The sequence below is a fragment of the Dipodomys merriami genome, unplaced genomic scaffold (genome assembly GCF_024711535.1).
Source record: "Dipodomys merriami isolate MVZ:Mamm:240054 unplaced genomic scaffold, mDipMer1.0.p SCAF_60, whole genome shotgun sequence".
Lineage (NCBI taxonomy): Eukaryota > Metazoa > Chordata > Mammalia > Rodentia > Heteromyidae > Dipodomys > Dipodomys merriami.
Window position 1 is genome coordinate 4,823,810 of NW_027206180.1, and position 21,322 is coordinate 4,845,131.

Sequence of the window (21,322 nt, forward strand, 5' to 3'; positions counted from 1 at the left end):
TCCCCTGGGAGGGGGCGCCGGTCCACATTGCTCACATCCATCTCAGCTGGGGAGGCCTCGGAGCCTTGAACTCATCTATGCTGCACCTGGGAACGGTGGGAGGGCCCACGTGCTTCACAACGGATCAGCGGAGATTAACTCCGGCTCTCAGTGGAGTTCTTTGCGCTGGTCCCCTACATTGTCCCCTTTCTCCCCCTACGGGGAGCCCAGTTAGGTTTATGTTCTGGTTTACCTATTATCTCTCTGGGTAACATTCAAAGTTTTCTGTCTGGATCCCAGTGGCATACACCAGTCATCCTAGCTACCCAGGAGGCTGAGATCTGAGGACTGCAGTTCGAAGCCAGCTGGGGCAGGAAAGGCCGTGAGACTCTTCCATAAACTACTGGGATAAAGCCAGAAGTGATGCCATGGCTCAAGTGGTAGAGTGCCAGCCTTGAGCAAAAGAGGCTCAGAGACAGAACGTAGGCCCTGAGTTCAAGCCCTCGGACCAGCAACAACAACAAAAATGAAAGGAAGGAAGGAAGGAAAGAAAGTTTTCTGATGGCATTTTTGTTTCTTGACCTTCCTTTTCTCACAGAGCAGGTGCATCTCTACTTTGTCCACCTCTCTCTCTCTCTCCGTCTCACACACACATACATGTGCACATGTATACACACACATTCACATGGGATAACAGGTTTTGGAACAAAAGGAAATAGAGGAAAGAACAATGCATCATCTACTCACCTAGTTTAGGAAAATAAAAAAAAGTCAACGAGAACAGCCAGCCAGCTCGGCTGCCTGCCCTGGCCTGCCCGCGGGGCTCTCTGCCAATGTTCTCCTCCCAGCCATGAATTTTAGTGCCATCCTCAGCCCCCGAGACTTCGGGGGAGATGAAAGTCAGCTGTGAGCGGTCCCGGGCCCTGCTCTCAGCTCCCGACAACTTCCTGGTGGGATTTCACTGGCTCTTTCATTCCAGATGGGCACCTGCGAGGCTGGTTTTCTGCTCTTCCATTCCTTACGAGGTCTGCTTTCAGGCAGATTCGGAGGGTGCTGGGGTGGGGGTGGGGGAATGGTTGGGGGGGGCTGATGAGCTGCCAATTTGCCTTCTGGGCCTTTCCAGCCGCTCCGCTGCCTGCCACAGCCCATTACCCTACTTTTTGGGCTCTGCGCTTTTCTACTTCCTACCTGAAGCTGAGGGTTTTTTTTTTTTTGGTTTTGTTTTGTTTTTTGTTTGTCTTTTTCTTGGGAATTCTGTTGCTCTGGTGGACTTTTTGCTTCACTCAGGCAATGTGCCCATCTGTCTGCTTCAGTCAGAGAGAGTAAATGTCAACGTTGCAGGCAACCTGCCGGGTTTCCTGAAGAAAGTTCCGTCCCTGGAGACAACTGGCCCTCTTTGCCACTTTACCGGGTAAAGCTGGTGGCTGGTGTGTAATATACGCATCTATACAGTTGTGTGTGTGTGTGTGTGTGTGTGTGTGTGCACGTGTATGCGCATGCATGTTGTCCTGGGATTTAAACTCAGGGCCTAGGTACTATCCCTGAGCTTTTTTTTTTTTTGTTCAAGGCTAATTGGTCTACTCTTTGAACCACGGCTTCACTTCTAGCTTTTCGGTGGTTGATTGGAGATAAGCGCTTCATGGACTTTGTTGCCCTAGCTAGCTTTGAACCAAGATCATGGGGCCCTCAGCCTCCTGAACAGAGAGGATTACAGGCGTGAGCCACCTACACCAGCAGTCCTTTTGTGGGGTTCTTAAACAGGTACATGAAATCAGCAATACAAGAGCCTCAGGGAGCTGCTTGGGCCGCGTAGCATGCACTTTGCACATCCATAAATTCTTATTTTTCCCTCTGCTTCACCCAGCACCCTGCACACAAGCTCTCCAAATAAGGTGAACAGATGTTTCACTCAAAATGCGCAGTGTGGCGGCGTTTTGTTTTAAATCAAAGACAGACATTGGTGGAGGGTTGGAAAGCTAATCTCAGCAAGCTGAAAAAGGGTGGTTGTTTTTGTGTGCCCATCCTGGGGCTTGAACTCAGGGCCCGGGCGCTGTCCCTGAGCTCTTTTTGCTCAAAGCGAGCGCTCTACCATTTTGAGCCACAGCACCACTCATGGTCTTCTGGTGTTTCCTTGGAGATAAGAGTCTCCTGGATGTTCCTGCCTGAGCTGGCTTTGAACCATGATCCTTAGATCTCAGCCTCCTGAGTAGCTAGGATTATAGGGAGAATTTCTCTCTGAAACCTCCGATTGGACAGATGAGAAAGGAAGCTCCCGCTCCGACAGACCAGCCTGTTCGTAGGAGACGGCCAACCTCTGACCAACTCTACCCTGGACTGGCATTCTCTCCTCAGACCCGGGACAGCAAAAGAACTCAGACCACTGACTCAGCCAGTACCTTTTCAGACTAAGCTTTTATTTTTATTTTTTTTGATATTACAAACCAGTTTTCTTTATTCACAAACCACTGTAAGTGATATAAACACTAATTTCTAAAGACAGATATACACATTTTTCTGGGTTTGCAGATTGTATGATGTGTGTTAAGAAGTCACTATATGCCACACATGGTAGTAATTTTTTCCCATAATTCATAATAGCAATAGTTATTTAGATAAATGAAATCATTCCAAATAAATACCATTTAAAAAAATCCAAAATGTTTGTTTACATCTCTGACATAACATTTTAAAATGACTTAACTGGCAATCTTGGCAGAGCGCCTAGACAAAAGATTCTGAGATATCAGTTGGTACCCATTTACTCTAAATGATTTTAATTTTAATTATTAAAACTACATACAATCATGGGGAAAAGTACAGCTCATTGATGAAAATCAAAACTGCAAATGATTTTTTTTTTTTAATTTTTAACCAACACACCAAGAATTCTTAACGTTTGTGATTCCAAACAATCGCAAATTTTGGATTTTGAATTCCTGGGGCAGTTGGGAGAAATCGAAATGATTCTTCACAACCCCCTTCCTTCCCTCCCCCAATTTCTATCATCTGTATACCCTCTGAAATAGGAGGGACTCATAAATGGATTCCTTGGATGTCACAGAGCCGGGTAGCCACCATGATCACGGTTTCTAGGTGGGGGAATCTGAGGAGCTCTAAACCGTGCTGGAACATGTGCCTGACCCTTCCCTTCCCCACCCAAAATGTCCTAGGAGCAGTTCCTAACCTTGTTTTCCTCTCTGCCTTCTCCACCCCCACCCCCACCCCACCCCGACTCCTCTCTTTCCAAGATAACTATCATTGTTTTTGCCCTAGATATGGAAACTACAGAAACTTGGGTTTTCAAATCTTGTGAAACTTTATTGATGTTTTTTTTTTTTTTAATATCCAACTGATCTTAGAGCATGCACACAGGATGATATGGAAAAGCTGGATCACAAACACGGTTGATTAGTATCATTATTATTATCGTTATTTTTTTTAAAGTTTTGTTTGGTTTTGTTTGAAAGCAGAGTTGTTATACAGCGGATTGGCATGTTTGTAGCGTGAGTCGGTAACTAAGTGTGTGCTTGGGACCAGCACTGTACATCAGTACTGCAGCAAAACTACTGGGGGGGGCGGGGAGGGAAGGGGACAGCTTGCTGCCGTGGTGGTGGTGGTGGTGGTGGGTTGTTTTTTTTTTAAATTTTTTTCTCTTTTATTTTTTTTCTCTTTTAATTTAAATACAAAAACAGGAAGACCTGTGACAGATAACCCCAACGTAAGGTAACTTGTAAACAAGACAACGTAGGAAGAGTTCAAACAGAAGTACAGACAAACTGCAATTTTTCCAGCTGTGTTACCCTGGCCCTTTATATACCAGAAAGGATGGGGGGGTGGTTGGGGTGGGGAGGGACTTTGTTCTTTGGGGTGAAGAGGGAAAATCTAGATTTTTTTTCCCTCCCTCTTTTCCTCTCTCCCTTCCAACAAGTGTCCTGGACCTTGGAGACTGGCTGAAGACAGCCCCGGGGAATGGAGGGAGAAGGTGGAAGGGCGGGCTCTCACGGGCTGAAAAATTGCAGATTGCTTACAGAATGCAGTCATGTGTCAAAAAGTACCAAGCTGATGAAAATACCATGGTTATCTCTATTTCTCAATGGTTGCGATACTTGTAAAATGCGCCTATAAATCTGAATATGAGTATCATGTAACTCCATAAAAATTATATGTCTGTCTCTAATAATTATTCCACTACGCTAAAACTAAAGATCCTCGGACTGTTTCTAGGACTTAACAACTCCACTGCACAGATGTAAATTTTATACATATTTTTTAAACTGGTACAAAGAATTTAAGTTTTTATTACTTTCTCTTTTTTTTTCTTGGAAAAAAAAGAAAAAAATAGAAACAGTGCTTTTTTTTTAATCACCTTTTTATTAATGTTATTTTTTCCCCTCCCATAATATAAAAGTCGGCAATGATATCAATAATTTATTATATTGGAAGAAATATAAAAAGAATGCTTGTGGATGGTCTTAACTAGTAAGGTGTTGCCTACGTAACTAGCGGCTAGTGAGAAAGCGGAACACTGTGGGGTGGAATGAATTAAGGGGAGTTTGTACAGCTTCATTGGACTCTGATGCGGCTTACTGCTAGAAGCAGCCCCTTAGCAATGGGAACTTTGGCTTCGACTGGCAATGGGTTAACTTCGAACCATTGATACATGGTCGTCGGTGCAGTGGGACATGTTGATCATCAGTTACTCGTTTTTCCCTTCGGACAAAAGAAAAAGAAATCCCCATCCCCAGCTCCCCTCCCTTCTCCTACCCCTACCTCTACCCCTGGCCTCCCTTTTCGCAAAATAAAATAATGTAGATGCAGCAAAGAAAGACGGCCGAGTCTCCTACCCTCTTCCCAAACAGCTTAACCCCAGTAGCTCCATGTTTGGCATCTGTAATTCATGTACATAAGATAGAATCTGCAGAGGACCCTATACCAGGTGTGTTTTTTTTTTCTTTATTCTCCCTGACCCTCATCTCTAGCATCTTTCTAGAATCCACCAGGAAAGTTCCTACAGCCCAGCAACCAAACTATGGAACCTTCAGAAACGAAAGACCCACGATATTAAAATACACAGAACAAAATATCTGAGGTATAAGATAAAAAATGTAATTTTTTCCTCTTTTTTATTTTTATTATTCCTTCTTCTTCTTTTTTTTTTGAGTTGCTAAGGTGATGCACAACTGCACATCTTGCAATGCTCAGGCCTCCGGTAGCTTCTCCTTTCCTTGTCTCCCCACCCCCGATTGGAAGGTTTTTTTTTTTTTTTAATGGTGGTTTTTGTTTTGTTTTTCTGTTGTTTATTTGTTGTTGTTGTTGTTGGTTTTTTTTTGTCATTTAGTATGGAGCAAAACGGTTGTATCCCCCTCGGTATATACTAGCCTGCAATGAAGAGAGTACGAGACCCACATCATCTGCGTGGCTCCTAGTCTTGGCATCAGTCAAAGGTGCAAAAGCATTCTGAAACAAAGCAATTCGAGGGGTGCGTTTTTTACATTTTTCCTTTCGCAACACTTGCATCATCATCAAGAAAGACTAATGTGAAAAAAGAAAACAAAAAAGACACGCAAAACCAAACAAAATGGCAGCACCCCTTACCCATCCCGAGAGTATTCTTGGTGGTAAACTAAAGATAGGGTCATTACCTAATCTTTCCTCAAAACTTCCCTTGAAAAGACAAAAAAAAAAATCTCTGTGAAAGAAAAAAAAAATGCCAGCCAGTCTCTTGAGCTGCAAGGACTCCGGGATGAGCTGGACAATGGAAAGATCGGCAGTCTGATTTCATTGGTGTCCTTGGGTGATGGGTTAATACATAGTCTATCCCCTTGGGGGAGATCTTAGTCTACATTTTCATTTTTTAATCAGTCATGGGACTTGAACTCAAGGCCTGGCCGCAGTCTCTGAGCTCTTCTGCTCAAGGCTAGTGCTCTACCACTTTGAGCCACAGCTCTACTTCTGGTTTTTGAGTTTTGAGTGGTTAATTGTAGATAAGAGTCTCACGGGAACTTTCCTGCCCGGGTTGGCTTTGAACCTCGATCCTCAGATCTCAGCCTCCTGAGTAGCTAGGATTACAGGTATGAGCCACTGGCACCCAGCTCAGCCTACATTTGAGGTTGACTCTAGGTGATTTCTTGAATGGCTTCAATTCGCCTTTCCCAATACTTCTCACTTGGAACTAGGTGTGGAAGGGGAGCTGTTGCATGCTGAATCGAGATGAAAAAAAAAAAATCAAAACCTATGCTTTGACTTAGCTCAGCAAGTCCGTACCTGAAATCTGGCCATAGAGCAAGGGTTGGTAACAGAGGCATGGCTGGATGCAAAATTACACTTGTGCAAAATGATAGGTTTCCAAAAAATCATGGTTGCATTTTTCTATGACCAAGCTCCCAGAGCATTATCTGGCCACCGCCTTCAATGGTCCTGAAGTGGCACTTTAACAATTTCCTCTACTAAAAGGATTGGTGATTCCAATGAATGCCTGGTAAGGGCTCTATTTTCAGTAGGAGGACTGCTATTCTTGATCCAAGTAGGAACTGCATGCCAAGGCTTAATAACGATTGCACACGCTCTTACATGATGGGCGCATCTTACTGGACTCAAGAGTTTCAGTGCATAGAAGTTTGAACGAGTACAGGCAAAAATCCCCCTACCCTCGCCTCCCTCTTTGTTTTCCTGCCTTCCCCTTAACCCTTCTCCCCCCCCCCAACAAAAAGCAAGATCTCCACCCACCCTCCCCCCCAGAAAACAAAAAAAAACCACCCCCCAAAACCAGCTGATTCTAATTGCTTACGTATCAAGCACGCACACACATGTGCACTCACGCATGCACGCGTGCGCGCGCGCGCGCACACACACACACACACACACACGTGTATCGCACTCTCTATTTTCTCTCCTGGGTAACTATGACTTTAAACATGAATTGTAAAAGGGGAGGGCGGGTAGTCGGATGCTCAGCTGCCTGACAGTAGAGGTCTGGAAGTATGCAGCTTAGCTCCTCGGAAGTCTGTGCTGGGGCTGGAACCTTGGGGCTATGTGAATGAGCAGCCAGGGAGGGGGAAAGGCGGGGAGGGGGGAAAGAAAAAAAAAAAGTTGTGCATTGACACTGCATTCTGTTAGTGATGGATTTAATTATCAAAATGACTAATTATTCCATTAAGGTAAGTGCTCTGCTAGGTGAGACTCACAAAATTAGAAATATAATAACTTACATGCACTACATTGCCAAGAAATTAAGACATTTATCAAAGTTTACTAGGAGGATTAATGTGGCATTTTAGCTGCTGTTAGCACAAGAGACAAATTCAATTAAGGGGGGAAAAGTGAGAGGCTGTCAACCATCCACCCATACCAAGGTCCCCCAGCCCGGGAGGGGGAAGGGAAGGGAAGGGCAGGGCAGGCTGGAAGAAGAGAGGACAAAGGAGGAGAAGATGACACTCACCATGGCACCAACGCCGTAGGCGGGGGCTGGAGCAAGTGTGTGGTGGTAGGGGTCGGCAGCATAAACTCGTCCGTAACTGAAAGGGAAGCAGACATAAAAAGATGGGATCCGTGAAGGGCCGGGCACAGCGGGCAAATGTCAATCACAAGATACAAACTACCAACACAGTGGGAAGGGGTTCGTGCATGCACATCCTAAACCAGGAACCAGCCCCTGCTCTACCAGGGGCACGTGACAAGCCAGGGCACCAGAGGAAGGGCACACTCTTCCGGGAAAAGCCTCCCCAGGTGGCTTTGTCCTTGGAACGTCACCCAGACCGCCTGGTGTGTAGTCGACTGGCTGTGAGACACCGTGGCGTGTGACCGTGAGCGGGTACACGTGTGTGTGCGTGCGCGCACGTGTGCGTGTACATCTCATCCCCTCTAGGAAGACCACGTTTATGCAGCTGAGGAAGCTTCTTAGAGACAGAGACAAGGAGTGTCAATGATGCCTGGCACTCAAGGAAGCCCTGGGCCCGGGGGACGGGCTAACGTGCAGGGGAGGCTGGCTTTCTCTCCTTGCATAGCTGTCACCCATGCGCGAGGCCCGGCGGTCCAGAAAGGCTGCGGGGGACTCATCTGTGCCGAGAGGGGCCAACGTAGTTATACGGAAACCAGGCTTGACGTGGGTCCTGCCCCTCGGGAGCTACTAACCTGTTCATCCCTGGGGCTACAGTTCTGGGTCTTGGGAACAAGGCAACTGACAGGCCCTGCCTCCATCTATCTGCCTCTCGTCCACCACCTTTCTGCGGCCGGTGGGATGGTTTCCATGACAGTTTTGGAATAAAAAAAAAGGGACCAGGGACACGCACCGGGTGTCTGTCTGGGGGGCGCCACACTGCCATCCATCCCAAGCTGGGGTCCAGCTAGATAAAACCAGAGATGACCGCTGACTGTGTCTGGGTTGGCTCACATCCCCGTGCAGCGTCAGCACGCGCCCCCTTCCGCGTCTGACCCGCCGCGTCATCTGCCTGGAGCTTGTTTGAACAGTGAGGTTCTGAACGCTAACGAGGGTGAGATGCAGCCTCTGCAGCCTGGTTTCCTGGAAGCCAAGCCCGGCACGAAGACTCCCGTGCGAGTGATTTGGGGAATAGGTACCCTTGAGAGGAGGCCGGTGGGTCAGAACGAGAGCGCGAGAGGCAGAGCAAGAGAGGGAGAACGAGAGATCAAGGCAGGAAAGGACAGAGAGGCGGCCAGGCGAGGCCAGGTCCAAGCCAGTTCCCTGGCAGGCACACTAGAGCTGGTTGCACACAAAGTGGGCTTTGCGGTGGGGTAGGAGACTCACTGGCAAGTTGAAAGAGGCCCGAGCCCCTTCTGGCTGAATTCCATTAGCAACCAAGGCTCTCAGGCACCAGGACATGAGTGTACCAGCTCCCGGGGCAAGGCTGGGAATGGGGAGTCCTCTGTGGGATTTTGACCTCTCCCCCCCCCCCATGAAAAAGTTACACCGGGAGACATCTTTTGCACTAACAACCCGAAGCTTGCCACTAGATGCCTTGAAATCCCATTTGCATGTACTTTATTCCTCTCCCCCCTCTCTCTTCCTCCCAATCTTATTGCTCAGAGTCGTTTCAAATCAGATGGGAAGGAGAGCCAGGGGCGGGTAGTGAGAGGGTCCAGGTTCGAGTCCTGCCTTCCCTTGTCCTAGCCGCCTCTCGAGTGAGTCTGACTGGATCTGACCACGGAGCTTAGGATGGTGAAGGAACCTGGGCCACAGATGTTCTAAATTCTAGACTCTTATTTACACCCCGGGTGGGAAAATGAATGGGTTCCAAGCAAGTGTGTAAGCTGGCAGGTCCCAAGCCTGCCTTGTTGTCTGTGCCAGAGGAAAACAAACTCAAATCCAGACACAGCCTTCCTCTCCACATAGACTTCTCTGGGTTCTCACTCACCAGGATGTGAACTGACAGTAAAGTTTAAGAACCGGTCAGCTTTATCTTTTCTTTTTCCATTCCTGTTCTGTCCTTTTGCTCACGAGAGAAAGAAACAACAGCAACACCAACTTTCATCCCAGACCCTCCCTTTTCGTGAGGAAAAGTAGATGCAAGATCAATGCACGAGGTGTGCTTAAAAAACATCTGAGTCTGTCTGTCTGTTTGTAAAGAAATGATATATTCACGGAGATCACTCAAGCAAACCGAAAAGGAAGCTGGGAGGGAGGGGCGGTTTGAGAAGCTCCCTCATTTGGCAACCGATCTTCCCTTCATGGGGGGAAAAAATACAAAAAGGCCCACCATCAGTCTAGAGAGAAACCAGCCAATCAGATTCGTTCTATAGCATTTCTTATCTGGCAAACTTGGTTACAGGAACAGAACACAAACTCCAAAGAAGAACTGAAAACGCTCCAGGATCATGTGAAGGGAGAGACAGGAGTTCCTTCAAAATACCGTGACAAAAATGTCTACATGGAAGAGACAACATGTAGATGGTTCCCCATCTTCTCCAGCTGTATTCTTTCTTGATAAATCCTCTTGGGGAGCTCTAACGCCGGGCAGACTTTCAACCTTTGCCGAAAACCCAGGGTAATAATTTGGCCCCGTTTTTTTTTTTTTCTTATTTTTTTTTTCCCTCCCCATGGTAGGAGAAAAGTACATCAGCCTTGAACTACCTTCCTCACAAATGAACAGAGTTCTTTTCTCCTCAGGGTGACCTCTACCTTCAGAATAGGATGGGTTTTTTTTCCTATTATGATTAATAAATTTCATTTCCACAGAGGAAAAGGGACCGTGTCAGCTCAAACCGGAAAGCCAGGAGGGTTCTTTTCAAATGCTAATTTCTAAACACGCCCTTGTGTGACACCCCGATTTAGACGCAAGGTTATGAGGGAAGATGTGGACCCGAGCATTCTTTCAATGGATGCACCAGCCAGCCGCGTCAGCATGCCGGCTGTCCCCGGGGCTGGCTGAGCAGGGTCCAAAGAGGGACCAGCAGCGCCCCGGGGCCTCACGCGGATGAAGCGGGAACATGACACATGTCACCATGCTGGAGTGTGACCTTCCACACCGCCGTCCCTGACCAAAGTGGGAAGGGGACAGTCAGAACTCGGCCCCCAATTCCTCCCATTGTCAATTTCAGGTGACCTTGGGAATGCGTCCTCGGCACTCCATAGGTTCTGATGACTTCCCTGATGCAAGATTTCATCTAAACCAACTCCACAACCCTGGCCCAGTTCTCCTCCCTTTATACCAAGAGCCATTTATAGCAACATCTGTCCGTACTTCCATCCATCCATTTATCCATCCATCCATCTATATCCATCTATCCATCCATTTCTCTAATTAAAGATCTACATAAATCAAATCCTCTCATTCCTTCTCTTAAGACCCTTCAGTGGTTTTTCCAGGGATCCCGGTGTCTTCTTAGAATCCAGCTACTCCTCCATCTTCCACTGGAAGCCCCTTCTTTTCACCCTTTCTATCTCAGGACAAGCACCACCTGCCCAGGGCGATGCCACCGCGTCTCACCCCTGGGAGATGGATCTCGTCTTTTCCGACCTTACCATCTACTTAAAACCAGGAGACAACCCAAACAGCCCAGGGCGAAGCAAGAGCTGAGGGCAAGAAGGTCAAGCTTCTCTGCCGCCTGCCTTTCTCAGTGTCTTGCCTTCTCTAATTTGGGCAAGTCTCTCTCTGAGCCTCAGTTTCCCCACATATAAACGGTTGGTTTCTATCTGAGCCCTGCTGTAGCCCAACCCAATGTCCCGTGGCCAGGATGCCCGACATTATGATACAGGGAGACTCACCAGTCAGTCTCCCATGGCTGACACGGACTTTTGATCTTAGAGACAACCACAAGAGTCTATTCTAATACAATCACATGGCACTTTAGCAATCCAATTATAGACGCTCCGAAAGTCAAGTGCTACCTAATTTACAAGTTGCCGATGTACTTTAAATCACCGTACTTGAACTTGAGGTTATGATGGAGTAAAATGAATGCATCTGCTGCCTGGCGGACAGGAAATACGAAGCAGTATTTGTCAAGGTGCTTTGTGAACCCTACTGAGAAATGTAAATATGACTTGTTAAGGGTTTTCCAAACCTAGGGAAGAGACACGCTGCATGCTAATGAAATATAATATAATAGGCCTGTCCTGCAATCCCCCTGCCAGAGTCTGAACTGTGGCAGGATTTTCTTACAAGGGCATAGTCGGAGCCGTGCATTTATTTAATTTTGCTCTCTCTACTTCAATCAATTCTGTTATTCCTTTCGTGTTCTGCCCCCTTGCCATAGCCACACTTCCTGTCTTGGTGGCCTCTGGGAGGATTCCTGTGGAGATAGAAGGATGCTCACCCCTTAGAGGAAATTCACTCTGGAATGCACCTACCCTTCACAGTGAAAAGCAGTTTGGCCAAAGGAATCCATGCAAATGACCCTTCTACAGGGTCACCTTGAGGGGGTGGAGCTTAGGAAGGCCCCATGGTTGGATCTGGCTGGTCCGCAATCACGAGGAAGAAAGAAGATGCTCGAGAATGTTTCCAGACACAAGCCAGGCAGTTCGTGAGGGAGATTGGTTTTGGCTCGCCTGATTGCTGGTAGGATCCACTTCCTGCAAGAGGGGCCACGCTGGGAACCCACATCCCACACCAGGCCATCTTTGTGTATCGGGGTTAGATGCTCTTGATTTCAGAAATCCCCACTGACTGGCAGAGGCCAGAGCCAACTCCCTTCTAGCTATTGCTTTCCTACTCCCTTCCCTGATCCTACCACAAATCAGACCATTTTCAATGCATAACTGTTATAGGTATTTGCCTTTTCCTTCCTTCCTTCCTTCCTTCCTTCCTTCCTTCCTTCCTTCCTTCCTTCCTTCCTTCCTTCCTTCCTTCCTTCCTTCCTTTCTCTCTCTCTTTCCAACCATCCCATACTCTCCACTAAACACTACAGCACAGAATGCTGACATAGCTTGGTTCCAAGCCCCGTTGCATGCAATAACAATAAAATGCCCCTATTTAAAAAAAAAGATAAGGTGTCCTTATCAGGCCCTGACCAAACCGTGGGAAATAAAATCCCAGTCATCACCACAGCTCATGGGACTTGAGAGCGTTCAGGAGGAGGAGAAGAACTCTTCCACTTCAGAGGATCGAGGGAACGTGGCTCTGAACATGGGCTTCCACAGCGGACTTGCAGATTTCTGGTTGGGGACATGAACAGGGTATTCCTGAAATGCATCGATCATTCATTTTTGTGTCTTCACGCAAATAAAACCTCTACCAGACTCTGCCCCTCTGAGGCCTTTTAAAGTCTGGGATGATGCAGCACACGTCAGTTTGAGGAGACCTGACAGGGAAGCTTGGCCGAGACTTTGAACAGACCTCGCAGAAGCAATGATTCCATCCATCAGGAAGAGAAACTGGTGCCCAGTGCCCTCCACGGTCACAGGAAGATCCGAGAGGCCCTACACGGACAGGTGTGCAGCCGCGGAAGGAAAAGCACCCTCGGGGAAGGATCTTGGATGTTTTGGGAAAAGCATTTTCGGGAGCAGTGTCCCGGCTAAGGAATGCTCCGGTTCACAGTCCAGCCAAGGGGAAGGGAAGTCGGGGCCTCCGCTGCGTTTGGTTTTGGGGATGAATTCTGTAGGGCGCAATTCCGTTCGGCCTTGTGTCCTTCCCCAACATTTAAACGACTTGCACACTTCTGGATGAGAGAGGCTGGGCGGGTCGTTTCTTGAAATACAGATAGTAGAAGAACCAACCCAGCGCCGCCCTCCCACTCCCACCTTAAAGCATCTGGATCACAGGCCCACATGTAAGCCGACCTTTAGAAAGGGCACGTGTGGGAATGGAAAGGGAGAGAACCATCCATTCCACTCCACCCGGCACTGGCATTTCTGCACCCTGTTAACCCCTCATCTCCTTAGCTGGGATTTATAGCGCTCATCTTCAGAAATTAGGTGGTACATTTGTTCAGCTTCATGATTCCCATTCTCCTTCAAAATTGGATCCTTTCCCTCCCCCCCCCCCCCCCCCCCCCCCCGGTTGCTGCTTGTTTTTAAATTTTGCACGGAAAGTTTTTAAACTCCACCTTCTCCCACTCAGGCTAACAATTCAGAGTTAGCTCTTCCTTAATTTTCACCAGGCACTTGATAAGGACACCTTATCTTGATAGATAGATAGATAGAGGGAATTTTATTGTTATTGCATGCAACGGGCTTGGAACCGAGCTGTGTACCCAGTCAGCTCGCAACAAAAAGCAACGATTATGTTTTCTAAGTTCCTTTGTGCACATAACTCCCTTGGCAGCCCATGCTTCCCGCGTATAATACACAGTCCACTTTACTGGAAACAGACCAATTAACCACAAATCAATTTGCTGCATGACAACTTTGCTGAACAAGCTAATCGCCCCAATGTGGGAAAGACAATGAGCTTGGGGCTTGCTGAAGAGTCCATTACAAGAATGGCCGGCTTGGAAACTTCCCCTAAAGCTTATCTGAAGGTTTATTTGTAGGTACTTAGTATGCATGCGTGCACACACGTGTGTGTGTGTGTGTGTATGTGTGTGTGTGTGTGCATACACACGTGTGGACATGTACAGATTGAGGTAATGGAGGGAAATCATAACCATACTATTTCCAGACAATGCTACATGTCCATCGCTTCTCTTTTTTTTGGCAGTACGAGGGTTTGAGCTTGGGGGATGGCACTTACTAGGCAAGTGCCCTACCCTGTGAGCCATACTTCCAGCCCATTTTTGTGTTATTTTTCAAATAGGGTCTTATAATTTTTCTGTGCGTGTGGGGGGAAGGAGGCCTGGCCAGCCTGGGCCCACAATCCTCCTTACCTTTACCTCCCAACTTGCTGGGATTACAGGTGTGTAACATCACACCTGGCCTTGGTCCTTCTGCATTTCTAATCTTTGAGCATATGCGCCCTATCTCTAGCCCAGCTCATCGAACTTTCCACATTTAAAAATGGAGGGAATCCCAGCTACGCAGGGGGCAGAGATTGAGAGGACCGTGGTCTGAGGCCAGCCTGGACAGTCGGTTCGAGATGCTCCAGAGAAACAGAAGGTGGGTATGACGGCCGGGGCCTGCGTCCAAGCTCCACGCAAATGGGAGAATCCAAGTCGACGGCCCCAGCACACGTGTCTCAAAAACAACAAAAGCAGCCAGGGTTCTGGGATTTGGCTCAGGTAGTAGAGCGCCTGCCTAGCAAGCGCAAGGCCCCGGGCTTACCCTCTAGTCCCACAAGCGATACCTCCCAGAGGTCAAGAGGTCAGAGACGCGAGTGGGAAGCCGGTGCTTGGTGGAGAGGTGCGTGTGCGGGATTCGCCCGGGCTACCGGGCGGCACGCATCTCACGGTCATTCTATCTGGAGGGTGGGCTGGCCGCGAGACGCACCGATGTCCTCACACTCCATTCCGACTTCCACGTTCAAGCAGGATCTCACGAAGCACGGGCATGTTTCTCTGGGCTTGAAAGGCAAGCCATAGCACTTGACGAGGGATTTTACTGAGCAGACTGTAGAAGGCGAGCGGCAGCGCTTGGCCATACCACACACACGTCTATGACCGCTTACAACGATGATTTGGACCATACCGGGATTCGAACTCAGGACCTCAGGCTCACTAGGCAGGGGCTCTAACAATTGAGCACAAACTTTGTGCATTATTATTATTGTTCTCAACTAGGATCTTTTTTTTTTTTTGCCTTAGATCGGCTTGGACCTTGGTCCTCCTATTCATGCCATAGGTAGGATGACAGGCTTACATCATCATACCCAGCGTTTTTGTTGGTTGAGAGGGCATTGAGAGGGCTTTTCCCCTGGGCTGGCCTTGAACTGCAGTTCTTCTGACGTCTGCCTCTCAAGTAGCTAGGACTACAGGTGTGAGCTACTGCACCAGCCTGATCTTTTCTTTCCTTTTCTTTTTGGAATGTGGCATATCAGATCTCTTACATTCATGAATGCACGTTGGCTAATTCATGAAGTGGAGCCAATATCTATCATTTCGTGTTGGAACTTTTCCATGTTTTACCTGTGACGTCAAAATACCTCAGACACGATGGGACACGGACAGGGTTTAACTGGGAAGTTCCAGATTCTGGAATGCCAGTGCGTCCAGTCACATTTTAAACCCCTCTCCCGCACCCCCCACCCGTCCCCTCCACCCTTCCTCTCAGCCCACAGCTTACTGCATGCTCCGAAAGCCCTAGCAATGTCAAACCGCGCTTATATCCCAGGAAGAATCCACTGCCACTCGGAGCAATGTGATTAGCAATCCAACTTCAACGATTAGGAACTAGTAGGGTGTTCGAGGATGGTCCCTCCTCTTAGAAGAGGGAAGGAGGAGAGATCATGAAGGCTGGAGATTCAGGGTGGGAAATAGCAGGGCCGTCACCAAAGGGCTTTAACAAAGCAAACGGACCAAGGCGTCCCACGCATGTCTCTTGAACTCTGGGGACAAACCATGGCAAATACTTGTCTGACTGTATAAATGCCCCCGAAGTGGGGATTTATTTGAGCGACCCCAGGTTTCGTGTTCTTGATTAAGCCCTTCCTCCTTCCCATTATCACCAAACAAGTGGTGGGAGCCTTAGCAAACGAGCCTATCTGTACGGCGCTGTTGGCTAAGGGTGCCTGGTGACCGGTGGGTGTCTGTCTGTCAGGCTGGGGTTCATGGTTCTGTGGATCACGGCCTACTTAGTCACAGGTCAATAAGCTATTACATCATTGGCCCAAAGCAATCCACCTGTGAGATCTCTCTGTAATTATTTCATCCATAATGTAGGCCCTTAAGCATCAAAAGAAAGACACAGAAAAGGCTGGTATTCAGCACTCACCTATCTTGGCATTTAGGCAAGTAATCCCATGCTACCGAAAACATCCAGATGTAACCGTTCCGAACCACATCAAGCAAAAGGAGCAGGCATTATTTGGATGGATATTTCATGCAACTATGGCAGATACTATTTGCGAAGGTTCTGCCTTCAAAACAAAGCAACACAAAACCCCGTCCTCTCTCTAAGTGTTGTTGAGACACACAGGGAAGGAGAGGAAACTGTCTTTCGCAGATAGAATGAAGATCCCTCCTTAACAAGAGCATGGCAATTGTATTTCCTAACGCCCCTGGCTTCATAGATGCAGACTTTCAGGGCCTAGAATATTCTATAAAGACCTCAAATAATTCACGTTTCAATTTCTGCCAACCCCAGATTGTTTTTAAATCAGAACTATGGAAGCCACACATGGGTGTCCTTTAATCACCCTTGGTCAGTATTTTATTAGAAGAATACTGATTATTCTGTGAGGTTTTATTATGGATTTGCTCAACACAGCATGGTTTTTTCTGGATCATGTATTATTCAAATTAGAAATAAAAAAGCATCAGAAGTTAGCAAAAAAATGTCTAATGCCTTAAAAAATAATACAAGCAAGAATCTAAAGGCTTCCATTATATTCCAAAGGGTATATGATCCTTAAAAAAAATCTTTTTTAAAGCTAAACTTTCTAGCATGACCAACTGCAGCCATGTGAAGAGGAGAGAGGAGGGAAAAAAAAAAAGGATACTGAGATTCAGATGATGCATCAGGACGTAGCAATGTTTGTTACCTGTAGAGGTGTTACAAGATATTTCATCGGTTGCAACGAAGACGAACTGATTTCTGGAAAAGAAGATAAAATTCACAATACTGCTTGCTTAGTGGGGAGAGGGGGGACGTGCTCTCTGCCGATTGGTTCCAAGTGCACAGATGAGGGGGGAGGGAGGGGAGGGGAGGAAGAGGGGGAGGGGAGGAGGCTGCATCTGAATGGATGTTACAAGGAAAGGTGTTCTTGGACTTAGAGCAGAGCTTAGAAAGATGAGATAGGCATGCAGGACTTCTTACACAAACTCATGAGCAGGTGGCTCTCGGACAAGCTGTTGCATGAGAATATTAATGCTACGTGTTACCCACCAGTGATGGTCATGCCAAGGGACATTTCTAAGGCTAGGGTGTGCTTGCATGGAGATTGCAATTTAAAAAACACCACAAATCAGAGTCCTACTAGGAAAAAGGAATATACAGTGCAGCTATTTAAGAATGTCATTAACTTCCAGACTATAGTGTACTATCTAGACAAATGTTTTTTTATTCCAGAAGAGAATGTTACATGGTGTCAAGTTGTGGCTAATAATTTCATCAAACTATATATGTGTGTGTGTATACACACATATATATGTATATGTATGTATACATACACACACACACACATATATATGTGTATATATATATATATTTAAAAGGCAAGAGATCCCATCCATTGAAATCAACCCTGTCTTGCCGAATTATTTTTAATGATGCAATATTGGAAAGAAAATTAAGATATAAAATGCAACTTTATCCTTTTCTGTAAATTTAGTAAATCCAAAAAGATGATAAAACTCTCTTAAGATGTTTCCAGTGGTGACAACTCCATGATGTAATGTGTTCCAGTTCAGAGAATCTGTTTATTTCTTTGGAAAATAAGAATAGCGATGTCAGGCAGATTATAATGGCCCAGTGATATTGGCAAGGATCTTAAATATCTCAAAGTATGAGCAGAGAAACACTGAAATCAGCTGTTAGATTGTATAGTGCCTAAGGATCAAGAATCAAGATGTATGTGCGTGGGGAGGGTGTGTGTGTGGCTTTACTGTGATTCATTTGGTTCAACTGTTCCAGTGTTTCAGAAAGGATCTAGTGATTGAGCATTTCTTAAAACATCTTAAGGAAGTTTTACTGTTGAAAGAGATGCACCTTGGAATATAAAGGGAGCTACCATCTGACTATGTACTGGACTTGAACATAGAAGTGAAGATTCTCCTTCTGTACCAATAAATGCTAAAAGTATACAGGTTCTGGAGGAGATCAAAGACTAAAATCGGTCATCGCCTCTCAAAATGAAGTTTGTTTTGAGCTCTATATATCTATCTATCTATCTATCTATCTATGCATCCATCTATCTACTAATACTATGCACCCTTTAAACTTGGACTCAGACTTTTGAACCTTCAGATTATTCTGGCTTCAAACTTTCTAGTTGCAGGAACAACAAATTAGTATCCTTGAAAACAAAGCAAACCTTTGGATGGGATATTTGTGTTGACTTTACCTTTGCTCATGGGGCAGAAAGATTTGACATGTCTGGCTGCAAGTGTGATGTTCTCAGTGTTGACTAAATAAGCCCTTAAAAGGAGCTGTGTCTGCAGAATGATCAGAAGAACACCAACACAAACAAACCTGGCCCCCTGATTGCCCTGGTTGGGGGGGAGGGGGCAGGTTCTTTGGAATAAGCATTCACACGTATCTTAGAGAAGGGGATTTGCGAATTAGTGACGTAATGTGGTTCAGTCCACACTCCCTACTTCTAGAGGTGATGAATAGCTCAGTTTCATGACTGTATCCAGGGTGCTAGCTGTGAGGAAAAGCCATTTGATGTAACATGTGACGGAGTGAATAGAGAAGAAAAGAAATATGTCAAGGGAGAAGCTTATTATAAATAAGTAAGTCAGAACTTTCCCCTAACCTTTAAACAATGTTCCTGGATCTAACTGTTTGGACTCCAGAAATTTAACACTTCAAAATGTGGTCATTTTTGCCTCCCCCTTTTTCTTCCTTTCTTCCTTCCTTCCTTCCTTCCTTCCTTCCTTCCTTCCTTCCTTCCTTCCTTCCTTCCTTCCTTCCTTCTCTCCTTCCTTCCTCCCTCCTTCTTTTCCTTCCTTCCCTCCCTCCCTCCCTCCTTCCTCCTCCCTTCTTTCCTTCCTTCCTTTCTCCTGTCCCTTCCTCTTTATGTCTGGTCATATATATATGTGTGTGTGTGTGTATGTATGTATATATATATATATATATATATATATATATATATATATATATATATATATATACACATATCCCTTGCCTGTCCCCTTCTCCATGATTTATTTTTCTTTCTTTCTTTCTAGACTTGTTCTTTCTACCTGGCAATCCTCCCAAGACCCTGGGCCTACCTATCGCACAGTATTTCTCTAATTCTCTAAAGGCAAAGGGCTCGTCTCCCCTTAGGTAGCTCACTATCTTCAACCGATTGGGCATGGTGCAGTGTCAGATCATGAAATTGGTATAGCTCTATAAGGGTGAACAAAAGGTGTGGGTATGGGAAAGGCACAGCATCAACTCTGTAGTTACCAAAAACAAACAAGCATTGGTTTTCTTCCTTTTTGTTTTCTCTTTTTCAATGCCAATAATATATATGCATTCATTTTGTACCATTTTGTTTGTTTAATTGTCTGATGCGTGGCTTGAACTCAGGGCCTGGGCACTGAACCAGAGCTCTTTTTGCTCCAAGCTAGCGCTCCACTACTTGAAGTCACATAGCACCACTTCTGGTTTTCTGGGCTTTTAAAATGGGAGGTAAGAGTCTCAATGGACTTCTCTTCCCAAGCTGGCTTTGAACTGGGATGCTCAGATCTCAGCCTCCTGAGTAGCTAGGATGACAGGCGTGAACCGCCAGTGACTGACCTGTTTTATTTACTTATTTATTTTTAATCCACATAATCCCATGGCATTCCAGAAAGAGCTTGTCTGGAAAGTACAGAGCTCATGAATTCCAGATCAGTCTGTGTGGCCCCCACACTCCCCAAAACCTAGGCTTCCACCAGCCGATCACAGGTGTGATCGGCAGGAAGCGTCTGCCAGAAAAGGGGTTAGGGCTGTGGAATCCAGGAGATGAGGTTGCTCCAGGTAGGTCCTGGGGCCACGGCCGCAAAATGGCACTGCTTTATACTGCGTGGTTTTGCTGCTTTTCCTGTGAGCTTTCAGACAGAGTTGGACCCTAGGTAACTTACTGCTGAGTCTCACTGGGAAAAATAGGACTCCAAGTAACTGGAGCGATCATGATAATCAACGATGAGTGACATCTAGCTGAACAAATCTATCACCCCTGAACAAATCAGAAGTTTAATATGCAATGCAGGTGTGCTTTGCATTGTGGGGCCACTCTGGAGAAAAGGGGAAACTGGCACCAGGCTCTCACTCTTTATTCTAAGCCTTGCCTGATCTTTGTCCTGTCTCAGTAAATACAGATTTGAATGCAAGACCCCAGGTTTTGAATAGTGCCGGAGTTTAGCAAATGGGCTCTGCACCTGAGCTGCGTATTTGTATGCATTTGGCGAACCTTTACTGTTATTTTTCTTTCTTTCTTTGTTGACTAAGCTATGGCCAAACCCCATGAAATGAGAATCTCTGTGCACACGTGTCCAGCCTGGGGTGTGTCTAGCCACGCCCAGGTCATTCTTACACGGGAAGTTCCTGTCCAGTGGAATGGTGCTATCCTTGGCTCCTTAGCTATGCTAAATGCTGGGAGCCCCTCTGGTTGTACTGAGAATGGACCAGGGTCTAAGAATGCACTGAAGGTGGCTTAGTCATGTGAGCGTATATAAAGCAGTGGTACAAAGAGTGCTGAGGGGACCGAATCACTGCATCTGGTGCAAATATTGCCTCACTGTGTCGTGTGTGACACTAAGATCTGAACTCCGTGCCTTGCCCTTGCTATGCTAGCACTTGAGCCAAACCCCTGTTCCTATTTTTCACTTTGGTTATTTATCTGCCCACAGTTGCCTTCAGATTGACTCTGTCTTATTTACACTTCCCTTGTAGCTGGGAAACAGAGCATACACCACCTATGGTGGCTTGTTGTTTGAGATGGTGTCTCTGGGTGGTTTCTTTTTTCTTTCTTTCTTTCTTTCTTTTTCTTTTTTTGGTCAGTCATGGGGCTTGAACTCTGGACCTGGGTGCTGTCCCCACGCTCTTCAGCTCAAGGCTAGCGCTCTACCACTTGAGCCACAGCGCCACTTCCGGTTTTCTGAATGATTTATTGGAGATAAGAGTCTCACGGCCTTTCCTGCCTGGGCTGGCTTTGAACCATGATCCTCA

The 21,322-nt window shown here is 46.4% G+C and overlaps 1 protein-coding gene across 20 annotated transcripts in view; it reads right to left on the reverse strand.

Annotated features, from left to right (window-relative positions):
• Positions 1 to 2,372: 2,372 nt before the first annotated feature.
• The window catches only part of Rbfox1 (RNA binding fox-1 homolog 1), a 1,026,253-nt gene continuing 1,007,303 nt past the window's right edge, over positions 2,373 to 21,322 (reverse strand). For 14 of the 20 annotated variants that reach the window (XM_070003517.1, XM_070003515.1, XM_070003518.1 and 11 more), the window contains 3 exons: positions 17,004 to 17,056; positions 7,418 to 7,493; positions 6,738 to 7,007 (listed from right to left, as the gene is read on the reverse strand). In XM_070003517.1, the coding sequence (XP_069859618.1) occupies positions 6,860 to 7,007; positions 7,418 to 7,493; positions 17,004 to 17,056 (277 nt within the window). In that variant the 3' untranslated portion in view covers positions 6,738 to 6,859. Of the gene's footprint in view, positions 5,437 to 6,737; positions 7,008 to 7,417; positions 7,494 to 17,003; positions 17,057 to 21,322 lie in introns of those variants that run through there. The other 6 variants (XM_070003532.1, XM_070003525.1, XM_070003535.1 and 3 more) reach the window with 2 other exon arrangements.